This window comes from Nyctibius grandis, chromosome 2 (assembly GCF_013368605.1).
Source record: "Nyctibius grandis isolate bNycGra1 chromosome 2, bNycGra1.pri, whole genome shotgun sequence".
In the NCBI taxonomy this organism is placed as follows: domain Eukaryota; kingdom Metazoa; phylum Chordata; class Aves; order Nyctibiiformes; family Nyctibiidae; genus Nyctibius; species Nyctibius grandis.
This window is the reverse complement of record NC_090659.1, coordinates 53,210,020-53,232,379: the sequence shown is the minus strand read 5'-3', so window position 1 is coordinate 53,232,379 and position 22,360 is coordinate 53,210,020. Positions and strand designations below refer to the sequence as shown.

General features: G+C 39.5%; 2 protein-coding genes across 4 annotated transcripts in view; one reads left to right on the top strand and one right to left on the bottom strand.

Moving 5' to 3' along the window:
* The first annotated feature begins 16 nt into the window (after nucleotides 1-16).
* On the top strand, nucleotides 17-12,164 carry MFSD9 (major facilitator superfamily domain containing 9). 2 transcript variants are annotated; one of them, XM_068395273.1, is made up of 6 exons: nucleotides 17-151; nucleotides 3,376-3,463; nucleotides 4,757-4,800; nucleotides 6,094-6,223; nucleotides 7,509-7,718; nucleotides 8,265-12,164. In XM_068395273.1, exons 1-6 carry the CDS (start codon nucleotides 50-52, stop codon nucleotides 9,053-9,055), a joined length of 1,365 nt encoding a protein of 454 aa, XP_068251374.1. In that variant the 5' UTR covers nucleotides 17-49; the 3' UTR covers nucleotides 9,056-12,164. The 2 variants fall into 2 exon arrangements, with proteins under 2 accessions (XP_068251374.1, XP_068251373.1); XM_068395272.1 differs by lacking the exon at nucleotides 17-151 and adding an exon at nucleotides 180-446.
* Nucleotides 12,165-15,635: 3,471 nt separating this feature from the next.
* SLC9A2 (solute carrier family 9 member A2) overlaps nucleotides 15,636-22,360 on the bottom strand; it is a 34,191-nt gene continuing 27,466 nt past the window's right edge. For both annotated transcript variants that reach the window (XM_068424936.1, XM_068424937.1), the window contains 3 exons: nucleotides 22,001-22,132; nucleotides 20,016-20,106; nucleotides 15,636-17,892 (listed from right to left, as the gene is read on the bottom strand). In XM_068424936.1, coding sequence (XP_068281037.1) covers nucleotides 17,522-17,892; nucleotides 20,016-20,106; nucleotides 22,001-22,132 — 594 coding nt within the window. In that variant the 3' untranslated portion in view covers nucleotides 15,636-17,521. The remainder of the gene's footprint in view (nucleotides 17,893-20,015; nucleotides 20,107-22,000; nucleotides 22,133-22,360) is intronic.

The following is a 22,360-nucleotide window of genomic DNA, read 5'->3' as shown; positions in this document are numbered from 1 at the left end:
AGCGCCGCCGGCCGCAACGGGGAGCGGGCCCGCGGCCGCCGCTGGCCGGATGGCGGAGGAGGAGGAGGAGGATGGAGGCCGGGGAGCCGCGGGGAACCCGACGGCGGCGTCCGGCCGCTTCGTACGGTGCCTTTACGCGGTGGGCTTCCTGGTAAGCGGTGAGGCGGGGTGCGGCGGCCACGGTGCCCTTCCGGCGCGGCCTGGGATGGGCGGACGTGCCTGGGAAGGGAAATCCTCCCCGCCCCGCACGACCCGCTGCCCGGCCCCGCGACTCCGGGGAAGACGCTGAGGGGGCCGTGCTGGAGGCAGAAGAAGGAGAATGGCCCCGCAGCCGGCTCCGGAGCCGTGAGGTCCCCTCAGGGATGTCAGGAGATGCTGCAAAGCCCGAAGTCGGGCAGAACCCCCCCCTCCCCGTGCCCATGGCCCCTGCCCCTTGGGCGCCCCCGGTAAGCTGCAGATAAAGCTGCTGGGTTTCGAGGTACATCCCTTCGGCAGCTTTTTTGGAGTTTGAATGTTTGTAGCGATAGTGGTTTGTAGTGGCTGTATTGTTTTTAACGTGCAGACAGTTGTGCAGTCTGATACAAAGGTGTTATTTTTACCCGGTGAATGAAATGGAATAGTGCAGCGCCCTTAAAGCTAAGTGTTGCCTTATGCTTATTTCCTTGAAATACCAGTGCTTAGTGTAAGCTTAAAAAAAAAAAAAAAAACAACAAACCCACAAAAAAAACCACCTGCCCCCAAAAAACCCTGTGCTTTTTCTAAAAAAAAAAACAAACAAACAAACAAAAAAACCCAAACAAAAACACAACCCTAACTGAAAGAACACAGTGTGTAGACTTTAAAGCTTTGTATTCTGTAGTGATTCATGAGCCTTGGGAAAATGTCATTTAATTAATTTAAAATTAAAAGGGATAACTTGGAAAATGAATACAAAATGAGTACAAATTCGCACTGCAAAACGTAGATGTATTCTGTTGCCTACCTTTAGGTTGGGCAGTAGAAACAATCTAGTTGATCTGGGTCCTGGAGCAAACAGTCTAGGAAAAGGTGCGTAGAACAAGCTTTGCTTCTTAGCTCACTTTTAAACACTGTGGTTCTCCAACCCTGTAACACCATGCTGACACCAAGCTGGAGTACACGTTGGAATCAACCAAGAAGTGTGTGCCCTTTTAGAGAGTGTACAGTGTGGTGCAATATCATAATAAAGAGCTGTTGCCTGTGACGGAAGCTTCCTGTAACCAAGCAAATACAGCGTAGTTATCATTTGACATAAGAAATTATAGGTGAAATGAGAAATAACTACCCATCTAGGATAGTGGTTAATGGGTGTTGCTCTACCTGCCTGCCTATGACCAGTCCAGTACTGCCATGGTTGTATTCTGAGAGTTGTCCTTTTTAATGTCTCTATCGATGATCTGGACGAAGCAATTGAACCTCTCTTCAGGTTTGCACATGACACCTAAGATTTTATTATTGAAGATGTTTGTAAGTCATATGCTCTGTTTGCTCATGCTAATATATTTAAGAATTATTCTAACCTTGTAAGCCTCAATTTCAACTGTCAAAAGATGCTTAATGACTGACTGTGAGAATTTACTTAGTGATACACATTGTTACAGTTACTCAGGCTTTGGGCATACTATGAAGGCCTAGTCTAGTTCAGCTCAAGCGGTCACTGATAAAAGGTGATCTTGCTCCAATAGATCCGTAAGATTCTGCTCTGATATAGAACACTGTATGCTGTGCCAGACAGTAGTAGTGAAAGAACTACTGGGTCAATATGATTAGCTTAACAAAAGAGAAAAAAACAAAAGGAATGAGTAGGAGATCCTTGTACTGTTTAGGATGGACAGTGTCCTTTGCTCTCCTCTTACATAAAGTTTTTCACTTATGCTTTGGTTTTTTTTTTTTTCATGTTTCTGTCTTTTCACTACATTTCTTAAGTTATACACAAAGGCAGTCTGTAGGTAGGTTTAGACCTACCATAGCTTCTGCCCCATTGTGGTTGAGAGCTAAAATACTGTAGATTTTCCAAATATACTCTTTGCACAAATAAAAAGTATTTTTAGGTGACTGAAATTACAGACCACTTTGAACTCAGTAAGTTCAGTAAGTTCACAGATGACACCAAGTACAGCGGGAGTGTTGATGTGCTTGAGGGTAGGAAGGCTCTGCAGAGGGATCTTGACAGGCTGGATTGACGTCAACGGTATGAGGTTCAACAAGGCCAAGTGTCAGGTCCTGCACTTGCGGCACAACAACGCCATGCTCCAGTACGGGCTTGGGGAAGAGTGGCTGGAAAGCTGCCTGGCAGAAAAGGACCTGGGGGTGTTGACCGATGGCTGGCTGAACATGAGCTAGCAGTGTGCTCAGGTGGCCAAGAAGGCCAACAGTATCCTGGCTTGTATCAGAACTAGTGTGGCCAGCAGGACAAGGGAAGTGATTGTCCCCCTGTACTCAGCACTGCTGAGGCCACACCTCGAGTACTGTGTTCAGTTTTGGGCCCCTCACTACAAGAAAGATGTTGAGGTGCTGGAGGGAGTCCAGAGAAGGACAACAAAGCTGGTGAAGGGTCTAGAGCACAGGCCTTGTGAGGGGTGGCTGAAGGAACTGGGGTTGTTTAGCCTGGAGAAAAGGAGGCTCAGGGGAGACCTTATTGCTTTCTACAACTACCTGAAAGGAGGTTGTAGTGAGGTGGGGGTTGGTCTCCCAAGTAAAAAGTGGTAGGACAAGAGGACATGGGCTCAAGTTGTGCCAGGGGAGGTTTAGATTGGATATCAGGAAAAATGTCTTCACCAAAAGGGTTGTCAAGCATTGGAAGAGGCTGCCCAGGGAAGTGGTGGAGTCACCATCCCTGGAGGTATTTAAAAGACCTGTAAATGTGGTGCTTAGGGACATGGTTTAGTGGTGGACTTGGTAGTGCGAGGTTAACGGTTGGACTCAATGATCTTAAAGGTCCTTTCCAACCAAAATGATTCTATGATTCTATGAATTTATAATAATGGTACCAAGTACTTTTCTTGTTAAACAGATAAAGTTTAAAATATATGAAAGGAATATTTAATGGTTAAATATGTATCTTCAGAATGATTGTATCTGGAGGGAGAAAGACAATTGCCGTTTTCATAGTTTTAACTCCTCTGTGAGGCAATCCTTTATCATCTTTCACTTCATGTGTTTTTGTAATTTTGTACATACTGGATGCATTGTAGAGGTTACAACATACCATATTGGCCATGAATTTTTTTTTCTTTAATCTTGTATTGATATGGAAATAATTTAAATTTTTAAAAAATATTGACTCCTATTAAGCCAGTTTGCCATCATCTTTGTAAAAGTGATCAGTTATTAAAACTTTTCCTGCCTTTTTTTCAGGATTTATTTGGTGTGAGCATGGTTGTTCCTTTAATGAACCTACATGTCAAATCTCTAGGCGCAAGTCATACAGTTGCTGGAATAATAGGTGAGTTGCAGTACTTGACTGATTTACCAAAGAATAAGGTAATGTCAACTGGATTATGCCTTACTGGAAATTAGACATCATAACATAATTCTTACTTGCTAGTAGCATAATAAAAAGTAAGGCCAATTTCCAAGTAAAACTGTGAGGGCAGCCATACTGTGTCAGACCCAAAGACCTGTCCAAACTTGCATACTGACGGTAGCCTAAGGCAGGTACTTGGGAAGAACATTTTTGGAAAGAACAAGGAAGTCTTGCAGTAATACTTGTACAGATGCTTTTCCAGCATCCGAGAATTCACAGCTCAGCAACTTTGAGAGCCAGAGGTGTTGCTTTTATTGTTATTTACAGGCTTCGCAAACAGTATTTCTGCAGCTGGTCCTCCTAAGCTTTCCAAAGCCTGTGAGTGCTCCCAGTTAGATTAAATTCCTTGCAGCTGTCTTTTGGCAAAATATTTATTGTCTTTAAGGAGTGTTTACAAGTAAATTCTGAAGGTTTGTAATTTTATCTTAAAAATGAAGTGGTAAAATGAAGTTACGTGTCTCTAAAGTTCTTATTTGTATCTTATGGTACTGTAATGGTTTGTAATGATACAAGTATGATACTCTTTATAGCTATGTGTGGTTGACATGGGCTCTGTTATTCACGTTTTTATTACTTTGCTTTTTTTATTTTGGGTAAAATTTAGCACTTTTCGTTAAATAATTCTGGTTCTGCTCTGAGTTATCAGTATTTTAAGCAGCAATTAATCAAAAATATGTTTTCATTTCAACAGTCTGCTTTGATTTTTAACTTTAAAAGAAACTGGGTTTTGAGGTGTATTCTTATAAATGAAAGAGGCTGGCAGATGTTTCTCTCTGCTTCTCTTTGCTTCTTCTCTTCTGTTACTAACTGCTGCTAAACTCGGCCTCCAAAATGAATGAGTAGGGTCTGTGGTTTCTTCAGGGTTTCTGTGGTGCCTTGTAACATGTTGAAGTGCCAAGTGGAAAGTAATTAGTGCCTCACAGTAATGAAATTCTCTCCTGATTCTGAGAAAGCAATTATAAATGCCAATGTTTAATACATCATACAAAGCAACATCCTTCTTCGTTGCATAGCTGTACAAGCTTTCAGCAGAAACTGTTTCCTTGGTTATGTGCTTAACTCCATCTTTAGTTTGTCCTGCTCCCTTTTCCTATTCTTCTAGTAAATTATTCCCAGAGTCTCTCTCATGTTTCCTCATTTAAAAAATTTGTGTCATTTTCATTTTAAAAAATGTTTAATTTTTAACATTGGTATTTTACTTGTTTGTTTTAGGATCTCTCTATGGTATAATGCAACTATTTTCCAGCACATTTGTGGTGAGTTCTAACACTGCATTCCTAAGTATGTTGGTATTTCTATGGATTTTAGGGGAAAAAAGGATGAGGTTAATAATAGTGTTTCTTGAAATTTTTAAAATGTTCATAGTGTTCATATAAGCATTTTTGTTTGGTGGATCCCGTTTTTAGGTTGTGTGGAAAATGTTTCATTTATAGGGGATTATCAGTTTTTTCAGAACTAAACAGAATACAGTCTTTAGACAAAAACTGGAATCCAGATTTGGGCTCAGTCATACATTACTGAGCACATCTCAGTCACACAGGGTTCTCTTCAGTGTTGGTGCTAGTAAAGCAGTTTTCTTCAATGCAGTAACCTGTCCAAAAAGCAGTCTCACAAGTCAGCTCTTCATAAGCCTGTTATGTAGAGTTTACTTTCCTTGCTTAATGAGTAGTGCCCTGTAATTTGCCATATGGCCTAAATTCATGCATTACGCCTTTCAGATTTATTTGGTTTTGTTTTCTATTAGCTTTTGATTTTTTTTGCATCATAATCTAAGCAAAAGTGCAAAGATCAAGGCTGAACCTCTTGAATGTATGCTTTACCTATCATTACCTTAGATCCCTATATTTAGCGAGGAGCACCTTTAATATTACCCTGGTACCTCCTAGCTTTCAAGAGAGCAGATTTTGAGCACCTCATGAAAGAAACTGTGTCAGGGTTTGTTATGCAGGCCACCTGGGATAATTTGCTTCTATCGTCTTGTGGCATTTTCTTTGAACTGCAGGACTATTGCCTACGTTCTTAAAAAACTTCCTGTTTGGAATCAAGCTGATTTATAAGCATGCTACATGCAATTTACTGTTTGGCCTTCTCAAATACTTCCTACTTGTCTGCACTCAGATGTCAAGCTGCTCATGGCTAAGACCATTCCTTTTAGGATGCTCAACAAGTGTCTAGTACATAGTGACCATTGCTGCAAAGAAATATTTGTGGTCAATTGTGGTAACATTTTCAGAGGGCCCCTACTACTACTATTTCATGGTGTTTATTGCAGGATTGTATTTTTAAAAGAGAGAAATTATTTTTAAAAATGCTGTATGCATGACATATTAAATAGAATGAAAGTTTCAGCAGATGCCCTGCTGGCAGGGCAGAAGTCTGCTCATCACTTCCAGATTTTGAGCACTTAGGAATGTTGTGTAATAAGCTCATTAAGCTTTCATTGACAGTCCTTTGATCTCTTTTCTCAATTTAATTTAGAAGTACTGATTGTTCACTGTACATAGTTAAAGGTTATAAAAAGCTAATCTTAATTTCCTGCTTTATGAAAGGGATGCTGGAGTGATATAGTAGGAAGACGGTATTCCCTGCTTGCTTGTATTCTTCTCAGTGCACTGGGTTACTTCCTTCTTGGAACATCCACCACTGTGTTCCTGTTTGCAATTTCTAGAGTCCCTGTAGGTGAGTAAACACTTGGCATTTTGCAGTTTAAGTTCCCTGTAATCTCAGTTTGAGAATTACTACTAGAGAAATCGTGATATGTGGATAGCTACATAGCACAATCATCCAGCAGCTCCAACTGAACCCTAGTAATGGAAAAATCTCTACGAATCAAACATTCTCGTGACTTTTTTCAGAAAATAACTTGAAATGAATATTCAAAAACTGTCACAACTTTTATGCCACCTTGAGTGGCTGGATTTTATGAGAATAGGAGTGCAGCAATTCCTTGAAAGACGCTATTGTAAGGTTAGTCATAACAGGTACACAACGCACCGGATCACTGCTGGAAATCTTGGCCTGCACTTGCAATGCAGAATGGCATATGCACAATATTGTTTTTTCTCATGCTCAAAATATACCTCAAAGTAATACTACAAAATTTGACTGAAATTTTAGGTCACTGCTTCAACAGAATATTTATGTTGTGCAAAAGCATGTACGTTTGTAGCACTGAAGCTAAGTTTGTGCCAGGATTCATACCAGAGTTCTTATAATAGCTGAACACCTTTTGCATATATTCTGATATAATAAGCATTGCTATGACTGTGAACACGTCTACTAAAGTGCATTTTTATGGCCCATAGTCTTGATTTAGAAACTGTTTATATTGTTTCTGAATTTAAAGATAATTTGCTAATGAATTATTTAGTTGATATTTGATTACTTAGTAGAGGTAATATTTCTTAATGCTGACAGCACTGTGACTGTGACAACATTGCCCTGGTCAGAGGGAAAGAGCATTAAAAGATTGCATTATTAGTATTCCTGCAGTATGCTTACCCTTCTGTGCTCTTCTTTTGCCACCCACCTGTCTCCCATATTAATTTGGTATGTTACAATCCTGGAAATCTCCATACTCAGCAAAGTTGGTACAGAGTGTGTTTATAAACAGACAAGCCATTCCTACTCCACCATTATCTGCCCACAATTTCCTGTTTCAGCAGCTATTTTATTCCTCGTGAACTCCAGCACTCAGCTAAGTTACTACTTCTTTCAGCAGGGCTGCAGGAGCACTCCTTGAACACCGATGTGTGAATAATTTTGATTCCTAAGTGCAAATCCTTGAACAGCCAGGATAATGGTCATGGCCCAACGTGTTGCGTGACTCTAGCATTGAAGAATTTGTGGTTTATGGAATCTTAAAAATAGATTTTGAACATTGATACTTCAGATAGCTTCTATCATTTTAAATCTTTTGTACTGAGCAATACATGTTTGTTATTTTCTTTATATTACATTGCAGGTATTTTCAAACACACACTCTCCATCTCTAAAGCCCTGCTTTCTGACTTGGTTTCTGAGAGAGACCGCCCTTTAGTAATGGGACGCTTCAATGCAGCCTCTAGTGTGGGCTTCATTCTGGGGCCTGTCGTTGGTGGCTACCTTACAGAGTTGGAAGATGGCTTTTATCAAACATCTTTCATCTGTGCCTCTATCTTCCTTCTGAATGCTGGTAAGTTGTATGTCATATTTGTATCTTGGATCCCTTCATTCCTCACTTCTGTGTTTTTATGCCATTTGTAATACCCTGAATTCATGGTGTATTTATAGTCTATGGCGTACATGTTCTGTATACTGATACTACCCTTTGAATTTGAACATGTGTGGAAGTTAACCTCCAGATGCTTTTCCTTTGTATTGTGCTTCTCCTTTGTATTGTATGTATCACTTTTACACTCAGACACAGGAATGGGAATTTTTCATGTGCCCGAAGACAAAGACTAGAAATCAGAATTTTGGCTTTAGCCTTTAGATTTGTTTATATGTTGCGAATGTGTCACCTCAGTGTTTTCCTTCCTTGCTTTCACTGCATTTAAAATTGAACTGATACCGTGAATAACACTAGACAATCTTTATAATTTTTTAAAGTGAAATGATTGTTAAAGTCCTTTTTTGAATTTTGATCTTTACACTAAGTAAACTGTTACAATCAGACTAATGTCTTCCACATAAAGTTAGTGCAATTGAATGAAATCAGCTAATTTCTTGATGCATATAGGTCTTGTCTGGATGTTACCCTGGAGTGAAGAAAACACTGGCAACAGGGAACATCAACAAGGCAACAAAGGAACAGACAGTTTCTCAGCAAAAGCAAATCACGACCTTTACTTGAAATCAGCAAGTAATGGAGCTGTGGCAAGCGATAGTCTTTTCCGGTCTCCATGGATCCAAGTTGCAACAGTGCTGAAGAGGATTAAAGGAATTGCGTGCTCTGATCTGTGGGATATATTTTTAGTGCGGTTGCTGATGTCTGTTGCTATACTGCTGTATTATAGTAATTTTAGTCTGGCCTTGGAGGAGAGATTTGGGGTGAAACCCTTGTTCGCTGGATACCTAATGAGCTATAGCAGCGCACTTGGAGTCCTGGCTGGTTGTCTGCTGGGACCAATAACAAGACTGTATCAGCACAACACGTACAGAATTTTGTTGCACTCCAGCACTCTTACCTGCACGTTGATTCTCCTGTATGCGTCAGCGCTGAGCATATGGATGGTCGTTTTGTCTTCCACATTCTTAGCCTTTTCAACTACTATAGGTCGTACTTGTATCATTGATCTTGAATTGACCCTTGGTGGGAATGAGGCCAGCGGTACGCTCCTAGGTGTTGGACAGTCTGTGACATCAGTGGGACGTATAGTTGCCCCTCTTCTTTCTGGAATTGCTCAGGAGTTCAGTCCTTGTGGCCCTCCAAGTCTAGGGGTTGGACTAGCTTTAGTAGCTATTCTGATAATGAACACGAACAAACAAAAATACTGTAGCCATGGAAATGTTAAGTTAAAAAATCAATAGCTGCAAATTTGGATTGCATAGAAGTATCTTACAGGAGAGGAAAAGTGAATCAACCTGGGGCAATGCTTACACCTGCCAGACTTGTACAGTAGTAACAAGATCTTTTAAGAGGGCACATGTTCACATGGAGGCAAGTGCATATAAATAAATATTTCTGCTGGGGGGATGTTAACTTTAGACAAATGTCATTCTAACTGGTACCACTGTATCTCTTGTGAGAGGGACAGGTGTTGCTGTATTGTACTGGCTGGGATTTTTTAATGGATTTTTAACCTTTTTGGAGGGAAAAAAAGAATGACATGAAATACACAAGTCCTGCTTGTAGCTCACATTTGAAACAGTGTTTAGATTGATACATCGTTAAAAGACAGAAATTGATTCTTATTATTTAATCAGAGGTGAATTTTTATTATTTAAGCAGAAAGAGAATCTGCAATATAGCTTGTTAGCCTTAATTTCTTACGCTGTGGTCTGCTGCCACTTATCTGCTGTGATAGTACAGTGTTTGCTTATGTGATTTTGTTAAGCATACTTTGTCTACAAAACTTGCTGCACAGCACGATTAGGCACCTTGGGGCAGCTATCCTACCCCTGCTGATTCCTGGTCTTTCCCAGGTAACAGAATTGGGTATACGCTAACTTCATGTATTAGAAAGCCTAAAATGGAGAAGTTCAGAATAATATGGGGTCATTCAGACTGAAACTGAGACTGAATGTAAGCTTTATTGAAACTTGACCTGGTGGCTTCTGTTTAGTAATAACTTCTACTCAACAACTTTGTCATAAATTATTTGTTAATATTTCCTGTGCAATCTTTCTGCCTTCATTTTAAGAATAAATTTGCTTCTTAATTCTTTTGAATGACTGTAAAGGTGTGCTAGAGCAACTAGCAGTTAGTTCATGGATCTGGATTAATGCATTCTCTCTCATCTCTGGAGGCATAAGTGACATTTCAGTGACAAGAGAAAAACGTTTATTTGTTGGTATTTTAGTCTTCATTTGTCTGCACTGCTAACTAATGAGAGGTTACTCTCGGAGCTATACGGAGAGTTGTAGCACTCTCCCGTGCTATTTACTGTTCAAGCTGATACTACTTGCCACTCACCACTGTTTGCATTTCGTTTGAAACATACAAAAAATGTATTTTGCACCGATAACGTTCCATATGCTTTTCCTAGTATTATTTGATGAAAGTACAAAGTCAACGATGTGTAATTGGCTTTTTTTTTTTTAAATTAAAAACAATGTAGTTACCTTCTTGAACACATCCGTGCAAATAGTGTTGCTGCTTCAGGAGAATCATAGATGGTGTTCTACATTTTTTATTTTTTTTTCTTCTTTACCTTTTCCAGTGCCTGCTGTCATTTAAATCCTTGTTGAAACCTCAGTGATTCCAGTGGCAGCACCATGGGAATATGTATAAAACTCTGAGTTGTTTTAATTTTCTATATTGAGATAATGAGTGTGTTTCTTATTACTGCTATGATTTCAGTATGTATCCTCAGAGTTCCTGTAATAATCTGTGTTTCATTTCTCCATAGGAACTTGAGACATTTTCAAGTATCTTATCTCCTCTTGTCTTACTTGGTAGATGCCCCAAAATATTATTGGCCTAAATTTCCTATTTTCTGTCTTTACATCTTTTAAAAATTATTTTATTTATTTTACCTACAACCACCCTTCTGTAAGGGAGGGATTTCCGTTTTGCAACTGTAGCAAGGGGTAAAGGAAAAGGGTAGGAAAAAAACCTCAAAAATTAATATATGTCAAAGATGTAGTAATTTTTACTATACTTGTTGGTTATATGAGGTAACATTTGCCCTTCTAAGTTGCTGCACCAATTAAAGCTGAATTCTGTAAACATCATAAAATTCAGTTTACACTAACATACACAGCTGCCTGAATGTTGTTTTTCTGCTTATAAAAGCTTCAAAACTTCACTGGTTTTATTTATACATAAGTGAAAAATGTGCTTTCCACAATCAGCAAATATTTTTATTTTATTTTGAAAAATAGTTCTCCATATATGCTATAAAAATGAAATTAAATAATCTAATTGAGAAATCTGTGGAAGGCTGTGGTCTCAGGGACACGTTGCAACTGCTGTTACAGAAGAAAAGTTTTTCACTTGTAGGCCAAAATGATTTCTGAAGTGCTGCAGAAACATTTCTTCTTTGTGAAGGCTCAGTTACAGAAGAGTTGCCCTAATTTTTTTTTTTTTAAGGAATAGAAATAAAATGAAGTGACATTCCACATCTATCATTTTGTCGCTGTGTTTTTTCCCCTCTTCCTCTGCTGAAACCATAGCACAAAATAGAGGTGTTCAAGTCAATATGAAGTGGAGATGTTTTATTTTTTTTCTTCAAGCTGTTCCTTAAAATGATTATTTGAATCTGCCCTCTATTCACATAAAAGGCACAGGAGTCAAGGATTCAACCAAGAAGTGGCTTGGCAGTGAATGAAAAAGAAGAAATGAAAGAAAAGAGAGAACTTGCCAGTTTTGAGATGGAGTGCTTAAAGCTACTGTTCCTGGTACCTGGAGACCATGTTTGGATCTTCTGTGTTGTCTCTTAGTTGCCATAACCGTGCAAGTTCAGAGAGTGATGAGTAAATGACATCCCTGGAGATGAGGAGATGTGTCTCCCCCTTTTAAGTTGAGGGAGGAGCAGTTGCAGCTATTTTGGGCTTCAGTCAAGTGGGCTTTACTGAATTACTCAGCAGTTTCTTGAATCCAATCATAGTATCTGAGGACTGGAACAAAACAGATATGAATATGGACTAAAGAAAAAAAGTTTCTACCTGCAAGTCACTGCAAATTAAGATTTTTCTCTTGCTTGCTGTTACTTTAGTTTTCTGTTGGTTGTCTTGGGCTTGTAGGCAGGGTTGTTTTTTTTTTTTAACAGTGACTACTTTTCTGACCTTTATGATCAGCTGATGTTGAAGAGGCTGTGTATACAATACAGTAATTTATTTCTGTAAAACAACTGGTAGCATATGATATGTACTGGTTTTGTTGCTTTTAAATGATTAAGTAAGTGTAAGTTTTATTCCCTGTTGGTGTATGCTGCATACATTTGAAGAGAACCTTTATAAACATACCAGTTCTGCAGATTTCAGTTTCTTGCCCTGTTTTCTTTTCTCTGAAGTTACTCACCGCAGCACCATCACAGAGGTCAGTACCATTCTCATTTTCTGAGAACAGGTTGATTATTGAGCAGATAATGCAGCAACAAAACAAGTGTTGCTTACTAACTGGCTTGCTCATTACCTCAAGTACTCTCTAATGCCACCGTATTCTAGCTGATGGGAACCTCTGTGGTATGTTCAGGTGCTGCCAGCCCCCATTTGGTTATGGGTGCTATGGAATACCTCTGGGTAAGTGATGCTTTAAAGCTTGGTGCTTTGGGATTTGAATACCCAAGACTCAGCTGTGCTGTTATTGCTATAATTTTGAAGGCTCATTCACAAAGACCCGATCATGAATCTTGTAAGGGAGTATGCTGGAGCCTGAACTTTGAGAATCAAATGATTGTGAGTGGAGCTCAGACTTCTTATAAAAATGAAAGAGTTTGTAGAGCTTCTTTTAAAGGGAAGTCTTGAAAAACTTCTGTGTTAACTTGCAAGGAAAAATGAAGCCAAATTTCTAGTTATTTTAAATCCCAAATTAGCATCAAAGAACTACTTGTGAGATGTGCCGCATGATAGAAACTGCTCTTCCATTCTGTCAAATTTGTAATAAATACGTCTTAGATATGAAAAATAAATTAAGTAAATTGGGGTATTTAAAATTCCTTTTCCCTTTTGTAGCAAAAAAATTACTTTTTGAAACAAAACCTATGGCAATTAGGGTGCTATTGTAACTCACAAATCACGAATTTAAACCTGAGCACATTTCAGATCATGAGCCAGTGAGACTTGCCAGAAAAGCCTGTGCAACAATTGCTTTCCCTTCTGCTATCTTAGTCCCTTGTATTCTGTCAAATCTCTCAGGATGAAAAGGCTTCCAAAGCACATCAGTGCTGTGCTGGAACCGCATCAGTGTTTGCTGACTTGGGAGAGGAATGATGATAGCCCAGTCTCCCATCATGTTGTCCTATTAGAAGATGTGTCTGCTACCTGCAAGAAGAATCCTTCTGATGGATAAGATTGTCAAGTGGCTCAGCACAGTATCCAAGAGGGACAATTTTCAGCCCCAACTTTGATTAACTCCCAAATGCTAAAGTTCCTTCAATTCTTCAGAGGAGAATTAAGCTGCCATGCTTTTATTTTTTTTTTTATTTTTTAAGTAGCTCCCCATTTAGCTGACCATCTAATAAACAGGCCAAGAAGGAGATGAAACTCCTTGACTTGAAAGTTGTAAGACAGCTTCCTCATGGTAGTTCACACAACTGACAATGTCAAGCACAGCTGCAGGTTTATCTAGAAAGTGCAAGTCATATCATGAACTGCTAAAATGAAGGATAAAAAAGGACTGTTAGTCCTCCTATCTCCCCTGTATTTAAATAGCACCTGAATCAGGTAGTCCATGACTTCTCTCTCTACTGTGTCCTAAAGCAGTTCCTCCTTCTCATGCTTGGACTCGATATCCCCTCCATCATGTTTTCTGGCCTGAGCATCCAATCTATTGTTGGCCTGGCTGGGGCTGTGTATTGCAGATGCCATATTTTAAGCGTATTCACAAGCACATTTTTATAGGATCAGAGCTCTTGTAGTACGAAAAGCATTCCTCCAGCCAATTTCAAAATCCTTCATCTTTTCTTCAGGAGCTGGGGAATGTTGGCAGAACTTAGACAATTTTGGAAACGGTGACCAGCTGAAGCATTTCTTGCAGTGTCAGCCTTAAAATGTTGCTAATGTCTGGAATTGGTGGACTTGGCATCTCTTGAAAAAGGTGGTGCAGGGTGCAGCGTGTTTGCCCCCAGAGACTCTAAGATACTCTTCATAACAGCATGCATGTTATTTTGGCCAAATTTTAAACTGTGGTACTCCATGTGATTTCTATGTGGCTTCAGTGGAGAAGGATATTCTCAAGTTTCTAAATTGTTATGCACCATGGTTTTCTTTTGTTGACACCTGTGGTTTCAGTGGAGCTGTCATTATGCTTTAGTACCAAGTCAGACAGCCCTTAAAATTTTGCCTCTTACAGCAAATTATTCTCATTTTCTCTTTCAAATACCTGCTTAAAACAGATAACTGGATGTCTATCTACTCTCTAGCCCTTGCTATACCTACTTTCTTATCCTATTTACTTTCAATTTATAGGCCTTTCAGCAGCTGAAGGAGGAAAGAAATTCTCAGCAAAACTGTAATTCAGAGTGTAACATACATATTTTCTTACTGTCCCTGAAGCTGGACAACTGGGCATTGTGCTTCCTCACCAAGAAAGTAAAATATCAATACTACAGAGTGTACTGGGGAGTCCATCTGGAAACAAAAAATATGTATGCAGATTTGGCGAGTTTCCCAGTCACTGCTGAAGATGTGGTCTCCTGAAAAAGTGAAAAACACGTCCCCAGTCAATACATGACTTTCCCCATCAGATGGTGCTCGAGGACAGATTTTTTTTGGCATTTCATTCTACAGCAGACAAGCTCTCTTTGCTACATCATGAGGAGAAAGTCTCCTCTGCAAGCTGAAGTTAGATGGGCATTTTAGAAAGACCAAAAAGTGCTATTGAACTTGGTTTTCTTTTGCAAGAAAAGAAAAAAAAAAGGTAGGAAAAGGCAAACCTCTGACCCAAACCAGAGCAAGAGTTGAATGAGAAGGGCTACCTGGGACACAGCCCGTGCCATCTGCTGCTGCCATTGCTACTGAAAAGGAGAACCACCAGGATAGTTCCCAGAGGTAATGAGGGTCTGACCCAGCAGTAGTGGAAAAGAGCCTGAAAAGGGTGGGAGGACCAGGAGTAAAGAAGGGAGAAAGCTTTTGCAAGGAGACAAGAGTCCCAGGAGACTCGTGATTCTGCTTCACAGTGTAACCGAGCTGCAGATCTGCCTTGATGCTTGTCTTTTGTGGATGTCAAAGTGCTTTGGAAAGGTAACAGTGTGCTAGCATGTTTTGAAGCACCAAGTGCTTAAGACCATATTTCATAAAAACTACCTCCAATTTGATGTGCTTGTACTGTGGGGCACCCAGTGTAAGTACCAATGATCTGAGCATGCACTGTACAAATGGACAACCAGCAGAGCAGAAAGGTTCCTGAAACCTGCATTTGTTATTTAAAATTGCACCACAAAAAATGACAACCATTTGAAAGAGAGGCAGCTTTCCCCAGACACAAGCCAATTGCTTGATCATCACCAGCACATGGAAAAGAAAGCTCCACAGGGCGTAAACTAAATGTTGATTTGCAACATTTCACATTTATTTGGTCAGATTTCAGATGGGCCTGATATAAACCACCTAATCTAAACAACCTGAACTTCAAGGAGGATGTGGTTTCAAAACTGAAACCCAAACTCAAGGCTTCTTTCTTATTCAAACATGATCCCGATAATGCAGTGACAGAGTACTCGCTGACAATTTTACTGATGAAACGTATTTTCCTGTTGAAAGACAAATTCAAATTTGTTTTTAAAGCTTGCTGGCTTTGTTTGAACCCAGTTTTATTTCCAAACAGGAGATGATCATTAAAGGGTAGCTAAGTATTGCCTTCCACAAAAATCATTTGTTGAGAATAGCCACAAACATTTGACTGAGATTTCTAGGGTTCACATAGCCATCCCTCTGTAGCTTAGACTTTGTATTTGACACACAGCAGAAACTTCCACAGCTGGAACAGAGGAAAAAGACTAAAAGACCTGTGCCAATAAAAGAGTTTAGGAAGGCTTGACATTTCAAATACATACATGAAATAAATATTTTGGAAAAGCTGTTAGAAGAAGGAAAGTCTTAATCCACATCTATAAAACTAATTTATCAACCCCACCCACGAACATTTGAAAGAAATCTACCCTGTGATTTTAAAAGGAAATTCTGATTTTGATAGTTCTTTCAAAACAAGCTTAAATAAAAAAAAATGAATCTTATTGCCCACAGATTTAGAAATGCGCTAATGAAAAAGAAAAGTTATGATTTCACAGTGTACATTCTTCAATGAAAGTTATCAATCTTGTAACAAGTGGAATGAAAATGATTTCTGCATTGTGCTGAAATGTGTATCTGTGCTAAAGCAAGCTCAAAACTTAAGACAGATTAAGTGGGACAGAAAGTGCAAATTCCTGAGAGCTACAGTTAAGTATCATTTATTTTAATGCATCCTCCCTTCCCATATGCACTCGAATAGCAGCCATTTACGCCAGGATGGAGAAGTCCGTGTTTCTTATGGGTGTTATTAAGGTGCACAGTGACTTCAACTGATTCCAGGGCCCCGCTGTGCTACTTTTCTGTACAAACAAATTAGATGGAACATTTTTGTTCCTTGGAGTGCATAGCTCAGACAAAGAAAAGATTATCTTTCCCCTTCTACAGTTGAGGAAACAAAAAGTAAAACAAGTTGACCAGGATCACAAGCGTGAGTGAACAAGCTTTCTTGAGTCTCAGTGGTCCCTGACTCAAACAGGAGACTGCTTGCTTTGTCTACGTGCAGCGCTCCGCAACTATTCTACTGCTGTGTTTGCACTGCAACCAAGAAACTACGGTGCAAAAAGCAATTTTCAATAAGGACGTTATTTATCCACTTGAAGCTTTCTCTTTTTAGGGCTTCTGGTGTCCTGCTAGGTGCTCTCAGCTCTTGTTGACGTTAGTGAAAGTCAAGGTAATTCAGATTTCCTTTGGTGATCCTCAGTACCTTTCAAAGGTTATATATTGCCAAAAATGCAGAAAGTAGAAATTCAAGGTCTTGTCTCTCTTGCAGCTCCTCTCTATAAACTGTATTTGCAATTCTGCTCCTACAGCTTGCTTCTTCTCTTCTTCCTCTTTTTCTGCATCACAGCTCTTCGAACAAACTGGGCTTCATGAATATAATTATTCTTCTTACAAAGTCTATATGATAGGTGCATTGTGCAATTTTCAGTGTCAGTCACATTAAAGCTCTGGTTAAAACAAGTACTATTTGACTATAAATAAAATCTGAAATGATACAGAATTTTTTTAAGAATGCATTCATCACCGGAATTTCAACAATGATTTTCAATGGATAACTGAGTATTCAACCTTCATGACTTGGTTCCACAAGAGATGATGCGATAAGGCACGTTTCCATCCTATCTTAATAGTGGAAATAATGTAACTAAAGCATTGCCATAAGTTATTTATAAAATATATTTTTTTTATGTCTCCAGTTTTGCAATCGCTCCAGTATTCCTTCAACTTAGTTAATGGCATTGACTTTACCCAAATGGAAGTGGTTAGATCCACATTGAGGCTTTTTTTTTTTAAAATGGCTCCCATAGTCTGATCAGATAGTTTAGAATCCTAATTCGATACGTCCATGGTTTATTATCAATAGTTCTCTCTTTGCTATGTTCAGTACGGCTGGTTCTCAGGCTTATTTCTCTGCCTTTCCCCTTGCGATGCCTGCCTAACTAACCGTGGTGGTGGCACTGGTCTTGCTGACCCCTGATCTGCAGTCAAATCTTCCCTGCTCAAAGTGCCAAATCTTGGTCTCGTCAGCAGAGGCTGCCTGAACCCAATGGATGGCTGAGGCAAAGTGCTTGGGTCCTGCTGCTCTCCTCGTCCCTCCTGGCTCCTGTCGACTTCGTTCTTCCATTCCACCCTAAACTCAGGCAGTGGCCTCTGCTGTCTCAGTCTCTGGTCTCTCAAGATTTTCCCTGCTCTGGGTCTTAGATTGAGCACTGTGGTACTGGCATCCATCTCAGAGTCACTGCTGTCACCCACTGTTAATTGAAAACAAAATTAAAATTTTAGGTGCAGAATACTACTGTTTCCAGAATATTCAAATAACAGCACGCTGAGCACTAGCAGCCACAGAACAAAGTTTCCTTGTGTTTCCTAAATTCAGTGCTTTCTGATTAGACCCAGTAATAGACACTTAATTCTGCCAGGACAGAGGATAGATTTGACTTACAAACATCCCTCCCCTCAAAAGTGTGATTTTTAGAAAGCCCTCCCTCAGCTGCTCCTTAGTTGCCAAATGCCCCCTTGTTTGAGTTGACATTTCCCCAGTTCTGGCTCTGGACATGGAAAAACCTGTCTCTCTCTGAGCTACGTGGGGTCTAGTCCCCACTTACATCCAAGCAGGATACATAAATTATATTTCTCACCCTCACATCCCATGAAATCTAAACTGAGAGGCATTTCCAGAGCACGACATGTACAGAGGCTCTAGAAACTTAACGTTGGAAAAGGAGCATCAATACTCCACCGAGCAGAGGATCTCCCAAGGTCAATGTACCGTTGGGAGGAAACAGCCCGTGCTTAATATACCTGAATGTAAGATACCAAAGAAAATCCACAGGGCAAATCTCACAGGTTGCAAGTGCTGCAGACTCCTTCACCCTCTCACAGCAGGGTAGAAAATGGTCAAGGAAAAGCTGGCATAATCATTCAGGGAATGCTCTTAAATGATTGGTATCAGGTAAACCAAGCAGGAAACTTTCTGAATGTGTACATGTGCATAAATTTTCCCCAGCAGACTTCTTCTAAATTGATAGTATCTTCACCAAAACTTGCACACTTCAGTCATTTGATAATCATTTTAAGAATCATTTATGAATGCCTCAGATTTGTTCTTAGACTTAAGTCAGATTTTATGTTTTAAATATATCAAAGAATTGTGTATTATGCAACTGTCATAAGAACAACTTCCATTAGTAGCCTACATGTTATTTCTTTTAAAAAGGTGAGGAAAGGGTCAACAAAATATATCACCACATAATTGTCCATTCACCCAGACAATTATACGTCAAGGAAGGTCTTCATCAGACTGTGTTTGCAGGCTTTCCCCCCGCTAAATATGTCAAATAATATATTTTTTGATAATTGAATAATCTGGAGGCACATTTCCTCTTTAATTTTAGGTGACAGTAGGTGACCTCTGCAGACAGAACTGCAGAATAAAAGGCATCCTACATTCAGGAAATCAAAGATGTAATTACTAACAGACAAAAACATGGTCTATTACTAAATTAATTTGGAAGAGTCGGAAACTAACTGGTGTGGGGATAAGGACATTTTAGTGACTGTGAAGAGGTTTAATCTTCCCAGCAAGATATCTTGATGGCTGCTTGTCATGAAAGGAAATGCTCCGGAGCATGGTATAAGCATGGTAATGCAACCGGCAATAATCAAAAGTAATATATAGAATTGGGCAAAGTTTTCACATCAAATGGTTGTCTTCTTCCAGATTTTTTATTTTTTTGTTAGCATTTAAGAACTCCAATATAAAACATTTGTGAGTTTAGGCAGAAAAAAAAATGACATTTTGGTTGTAAACCACAGCATTTTGAGAAGTTCTTCATGAGAACTATAAACCAGACCTCATGTCCTCATTCTTCTCTCTGGTTTGGTTCTCAGAGCAGTGTCCTCTACCCTGACCCCAGTGAGAAAAGAAACCAAACAGGCTCATAACCCAAGAGGGAGACCCAGACATTGTGGAATAAAGACAAGGAGAGCGAGCCATGGCAGTGTTTCTGGGGCAAAAGTGTTTCAGGCTGCTGCTTGCTCACATGAGGACGTGTGCTGGGAGGTCTACGCCACTACGGCATTTGAACTGAGAAAGCCCCACAAGACTCTGCTTGCTGGGGCATTTCTCTACACTCAAATACCTGCTTTAGGACCCATCGCTTTTAATGTGCTATGATCCCTGCTAAATATCCAACACCTAGAAATACGCTATGAAGGTATTAACTCTAGAATGAAAGCATGTGCACATAAAACATTTAATATATATTTGAAAATTAGTATGCTGATTGCTCTACGTCATCCCTGGAAAAACTTTCCTTCTACGTAGGCAAAATGACTGCAGCACAGTAAGAGACATCAGAAAATTTTCCATTACCTTTGGAAGATGTTTTATTTCTCACTCGTAGTTTCTCTGGGAGTTTAGTGTTTTTAGGAAGTGAAAGGAATCTTTTTGTATTTGTAGCAGCCTGCGTGCAAAGAAATATAAGAAATGTTAATTTATGCAGACTGAAGTACTTGCATAATGTATGTTAGGGTACATGACTGAGGCTTGAACAGGTTTATGTAGCTAAAGGGCTGAAGAGTAGTTTGAGATTAGCTAATATGTGATCTTTTACTACGTACTCAAGTTAATGCTGATCGCTGGTTCAGGTCTGTGCTAACCAAGGTAAAGACCGAGTAATCTCAAGTAGCTTAATCAAAGCAAAACCTAGCGATATGCCCTCTGAGATCAAAGTTAATAAATGTATGCTCTATAACCTCAACCTTACCTGTACAGGTTTTCCTAAGGAAAGCAAACGCTGCAAGCATGTCATCACTTCATGCAACTCCAGTTTGAAACTTTTTATTAGTCAGCCTCAAAAATTAGGTTGAGACTGAAGCTCAGGCACAAGAACTAATCTGTATTCTGATCTGCAAGTGCTTTATACATATAAATGACTTTATACAGTTGACTAGTCACACTGAAGTTGATGGGAAAGTTAGGCACCAGCGTGATCATTTACCAGTTCATAAATGACATAAAATCCTTGTTTTCCCAAGACTAAGCTCTAAAGGCCCTGGGAGCAGAGCACACCTCATACTTCCTGGAACATGAGAGGTATTTTCCAGGACAGGTTGCTTTTTTTTAAAAAATTCAGAAGTTTCTCAAGGGCATCCTTTCTTACATTTGTTACAAAGATTTTTTAAAACCTTTACAGTCTACCATCTCTCCTCCACTTGCACCATTCATTGTTGCACACTCAAAGGGAACCTGAAAGGAAATTTATTTTCCATGAGAGATTTTTCCTCTTCAGATATTGTTGTGCTGCTCAGGACCACTATGCTCCCCTCTGTGGTGGATTTATCCAAGTATAATTGTTTTTAAAATTACAGCATGTGCATTTTAAAGAGCTGTCAGACACCCCGTTTCTCTCCGTGCCGCAAAAATGTCTCAGTCCTGCTGAGTCTCTTTGTTATTCCACCTAGTAAATCACTTATTTGTATGACAAAGAGCATATGTAACTGTGGTTGAAAGGGAAAAAATCATCCAGGAACAGACTTATTGTCACAATTAACACCACAGTAGCCCTGGTAATGATCACAAATGAGATACAGCACTTATTGCCAGCCTCAGCTGCTGAAGGACAACTGTACCAACGAAGACAACAGTCACTAGGTATTCCTGTAACATGAAAATACATATTTATAGGATGGTTAATTTCCCTGATACCTAAAATGGTAATATGATTTGGGAGATCAGCTTCCCTGCTGAATTAGTGTGCTCCATTCAAATATGGTCTGAAGTTTACGGTGAAGGTATTGCAGGATTGCCTCAGAGAGCCAAATATTATCATGCCACAGCATTTCTTGTAGGCAGAGGGGGTTTTCCTATTCTGTGTCAAAACCTGAAGTCCTGCCTACATCTTTTTAATACTAAAGAGCCCACATTTTTCAAATGAAGAGCTCACTCTGACTGACTCAATTAAAAGTTCTCTTACCCATATTTTGGAGCATACTCTAAGTAGTTTGTCTATCTGAAAGTCATTTTCGACCTTGATCATCCACACTTCATCAAAATACTGATAGAGAATACTGACCATCCTGTGTACACTGTGTACACAGCCTGTTCAGCTCCTCTGAGATAAAATTGTGGCAGCAGATCCCACTCCCATGTCACATTCTACAAGACTGAAGCTTTGCTGAAGGGATCAACACAAATTAAGGGGTCCGTGCGTGCAACTCAAGGTGTAAGTGTGACATTATATGTGCAGTTGTCTTCCAAATTCATTATTTATTTTTTCTGCATTTCAGAAGATTTTTTGCTGCATGACATTTAGACACAAAGAACTGCTTTCTATAAAACAACCAAAATGCAAGTACCGGTCTTTCTCTTGACAGGCTGTTCGTCTTCCTCAGGCTCTCCCTAAGGCTATGCCGGCGACGGATCAGAATTTCTTTGGCCTGCTTTTCGCTTGCATCTGCAGCCAGGCTATGTCGGTTATATGACATTGTCTGAAATATAAAAGCAGTGGTCACATTCTGAAAAGCATCATGTCAAATGTGTTGAACTATATGCACAGTGCAAAACAGGCTTTTTGCTTTAAAGTTTTAATAAGCATCATAAATCCCTGTGAACAAAATCACATTGCAGATGATGATTGAGAACAAGAACAGTAATTACGCTGGCATTGTTTTAGTCATCTGCTTCACAAGCACCTGTTTTGTTTGGGTGGGTTTTTT

What these genes read in the sequence shown, in the direction of transcription:
- MFSD9 (XM_068395273.1), top strand. Translation starts at nt 50, where the DNA reads ATGGCGGAGGAGGAGGAGGAGGATGGAGGCCGGGGAGCCGCGGGGAAC. An exon ending in TATTTTCCAGCACATTTGTG is followed by an intron (nt 4,801 to 6,093) that starts GTGAGTTCTAAC and finishes GCTTTATGAAAG; the next exon opens with GGATGCTGGAGTGATATAGT. An exon ending in AATTTCTAGAGTCCCTGTAG is followed by an intron (nt 6,224 to 7,508) that starts GTGAGTAAACAC and finishes ATTACATTGCAG; the next exon opens with GTATTTTCAAACACACACTC.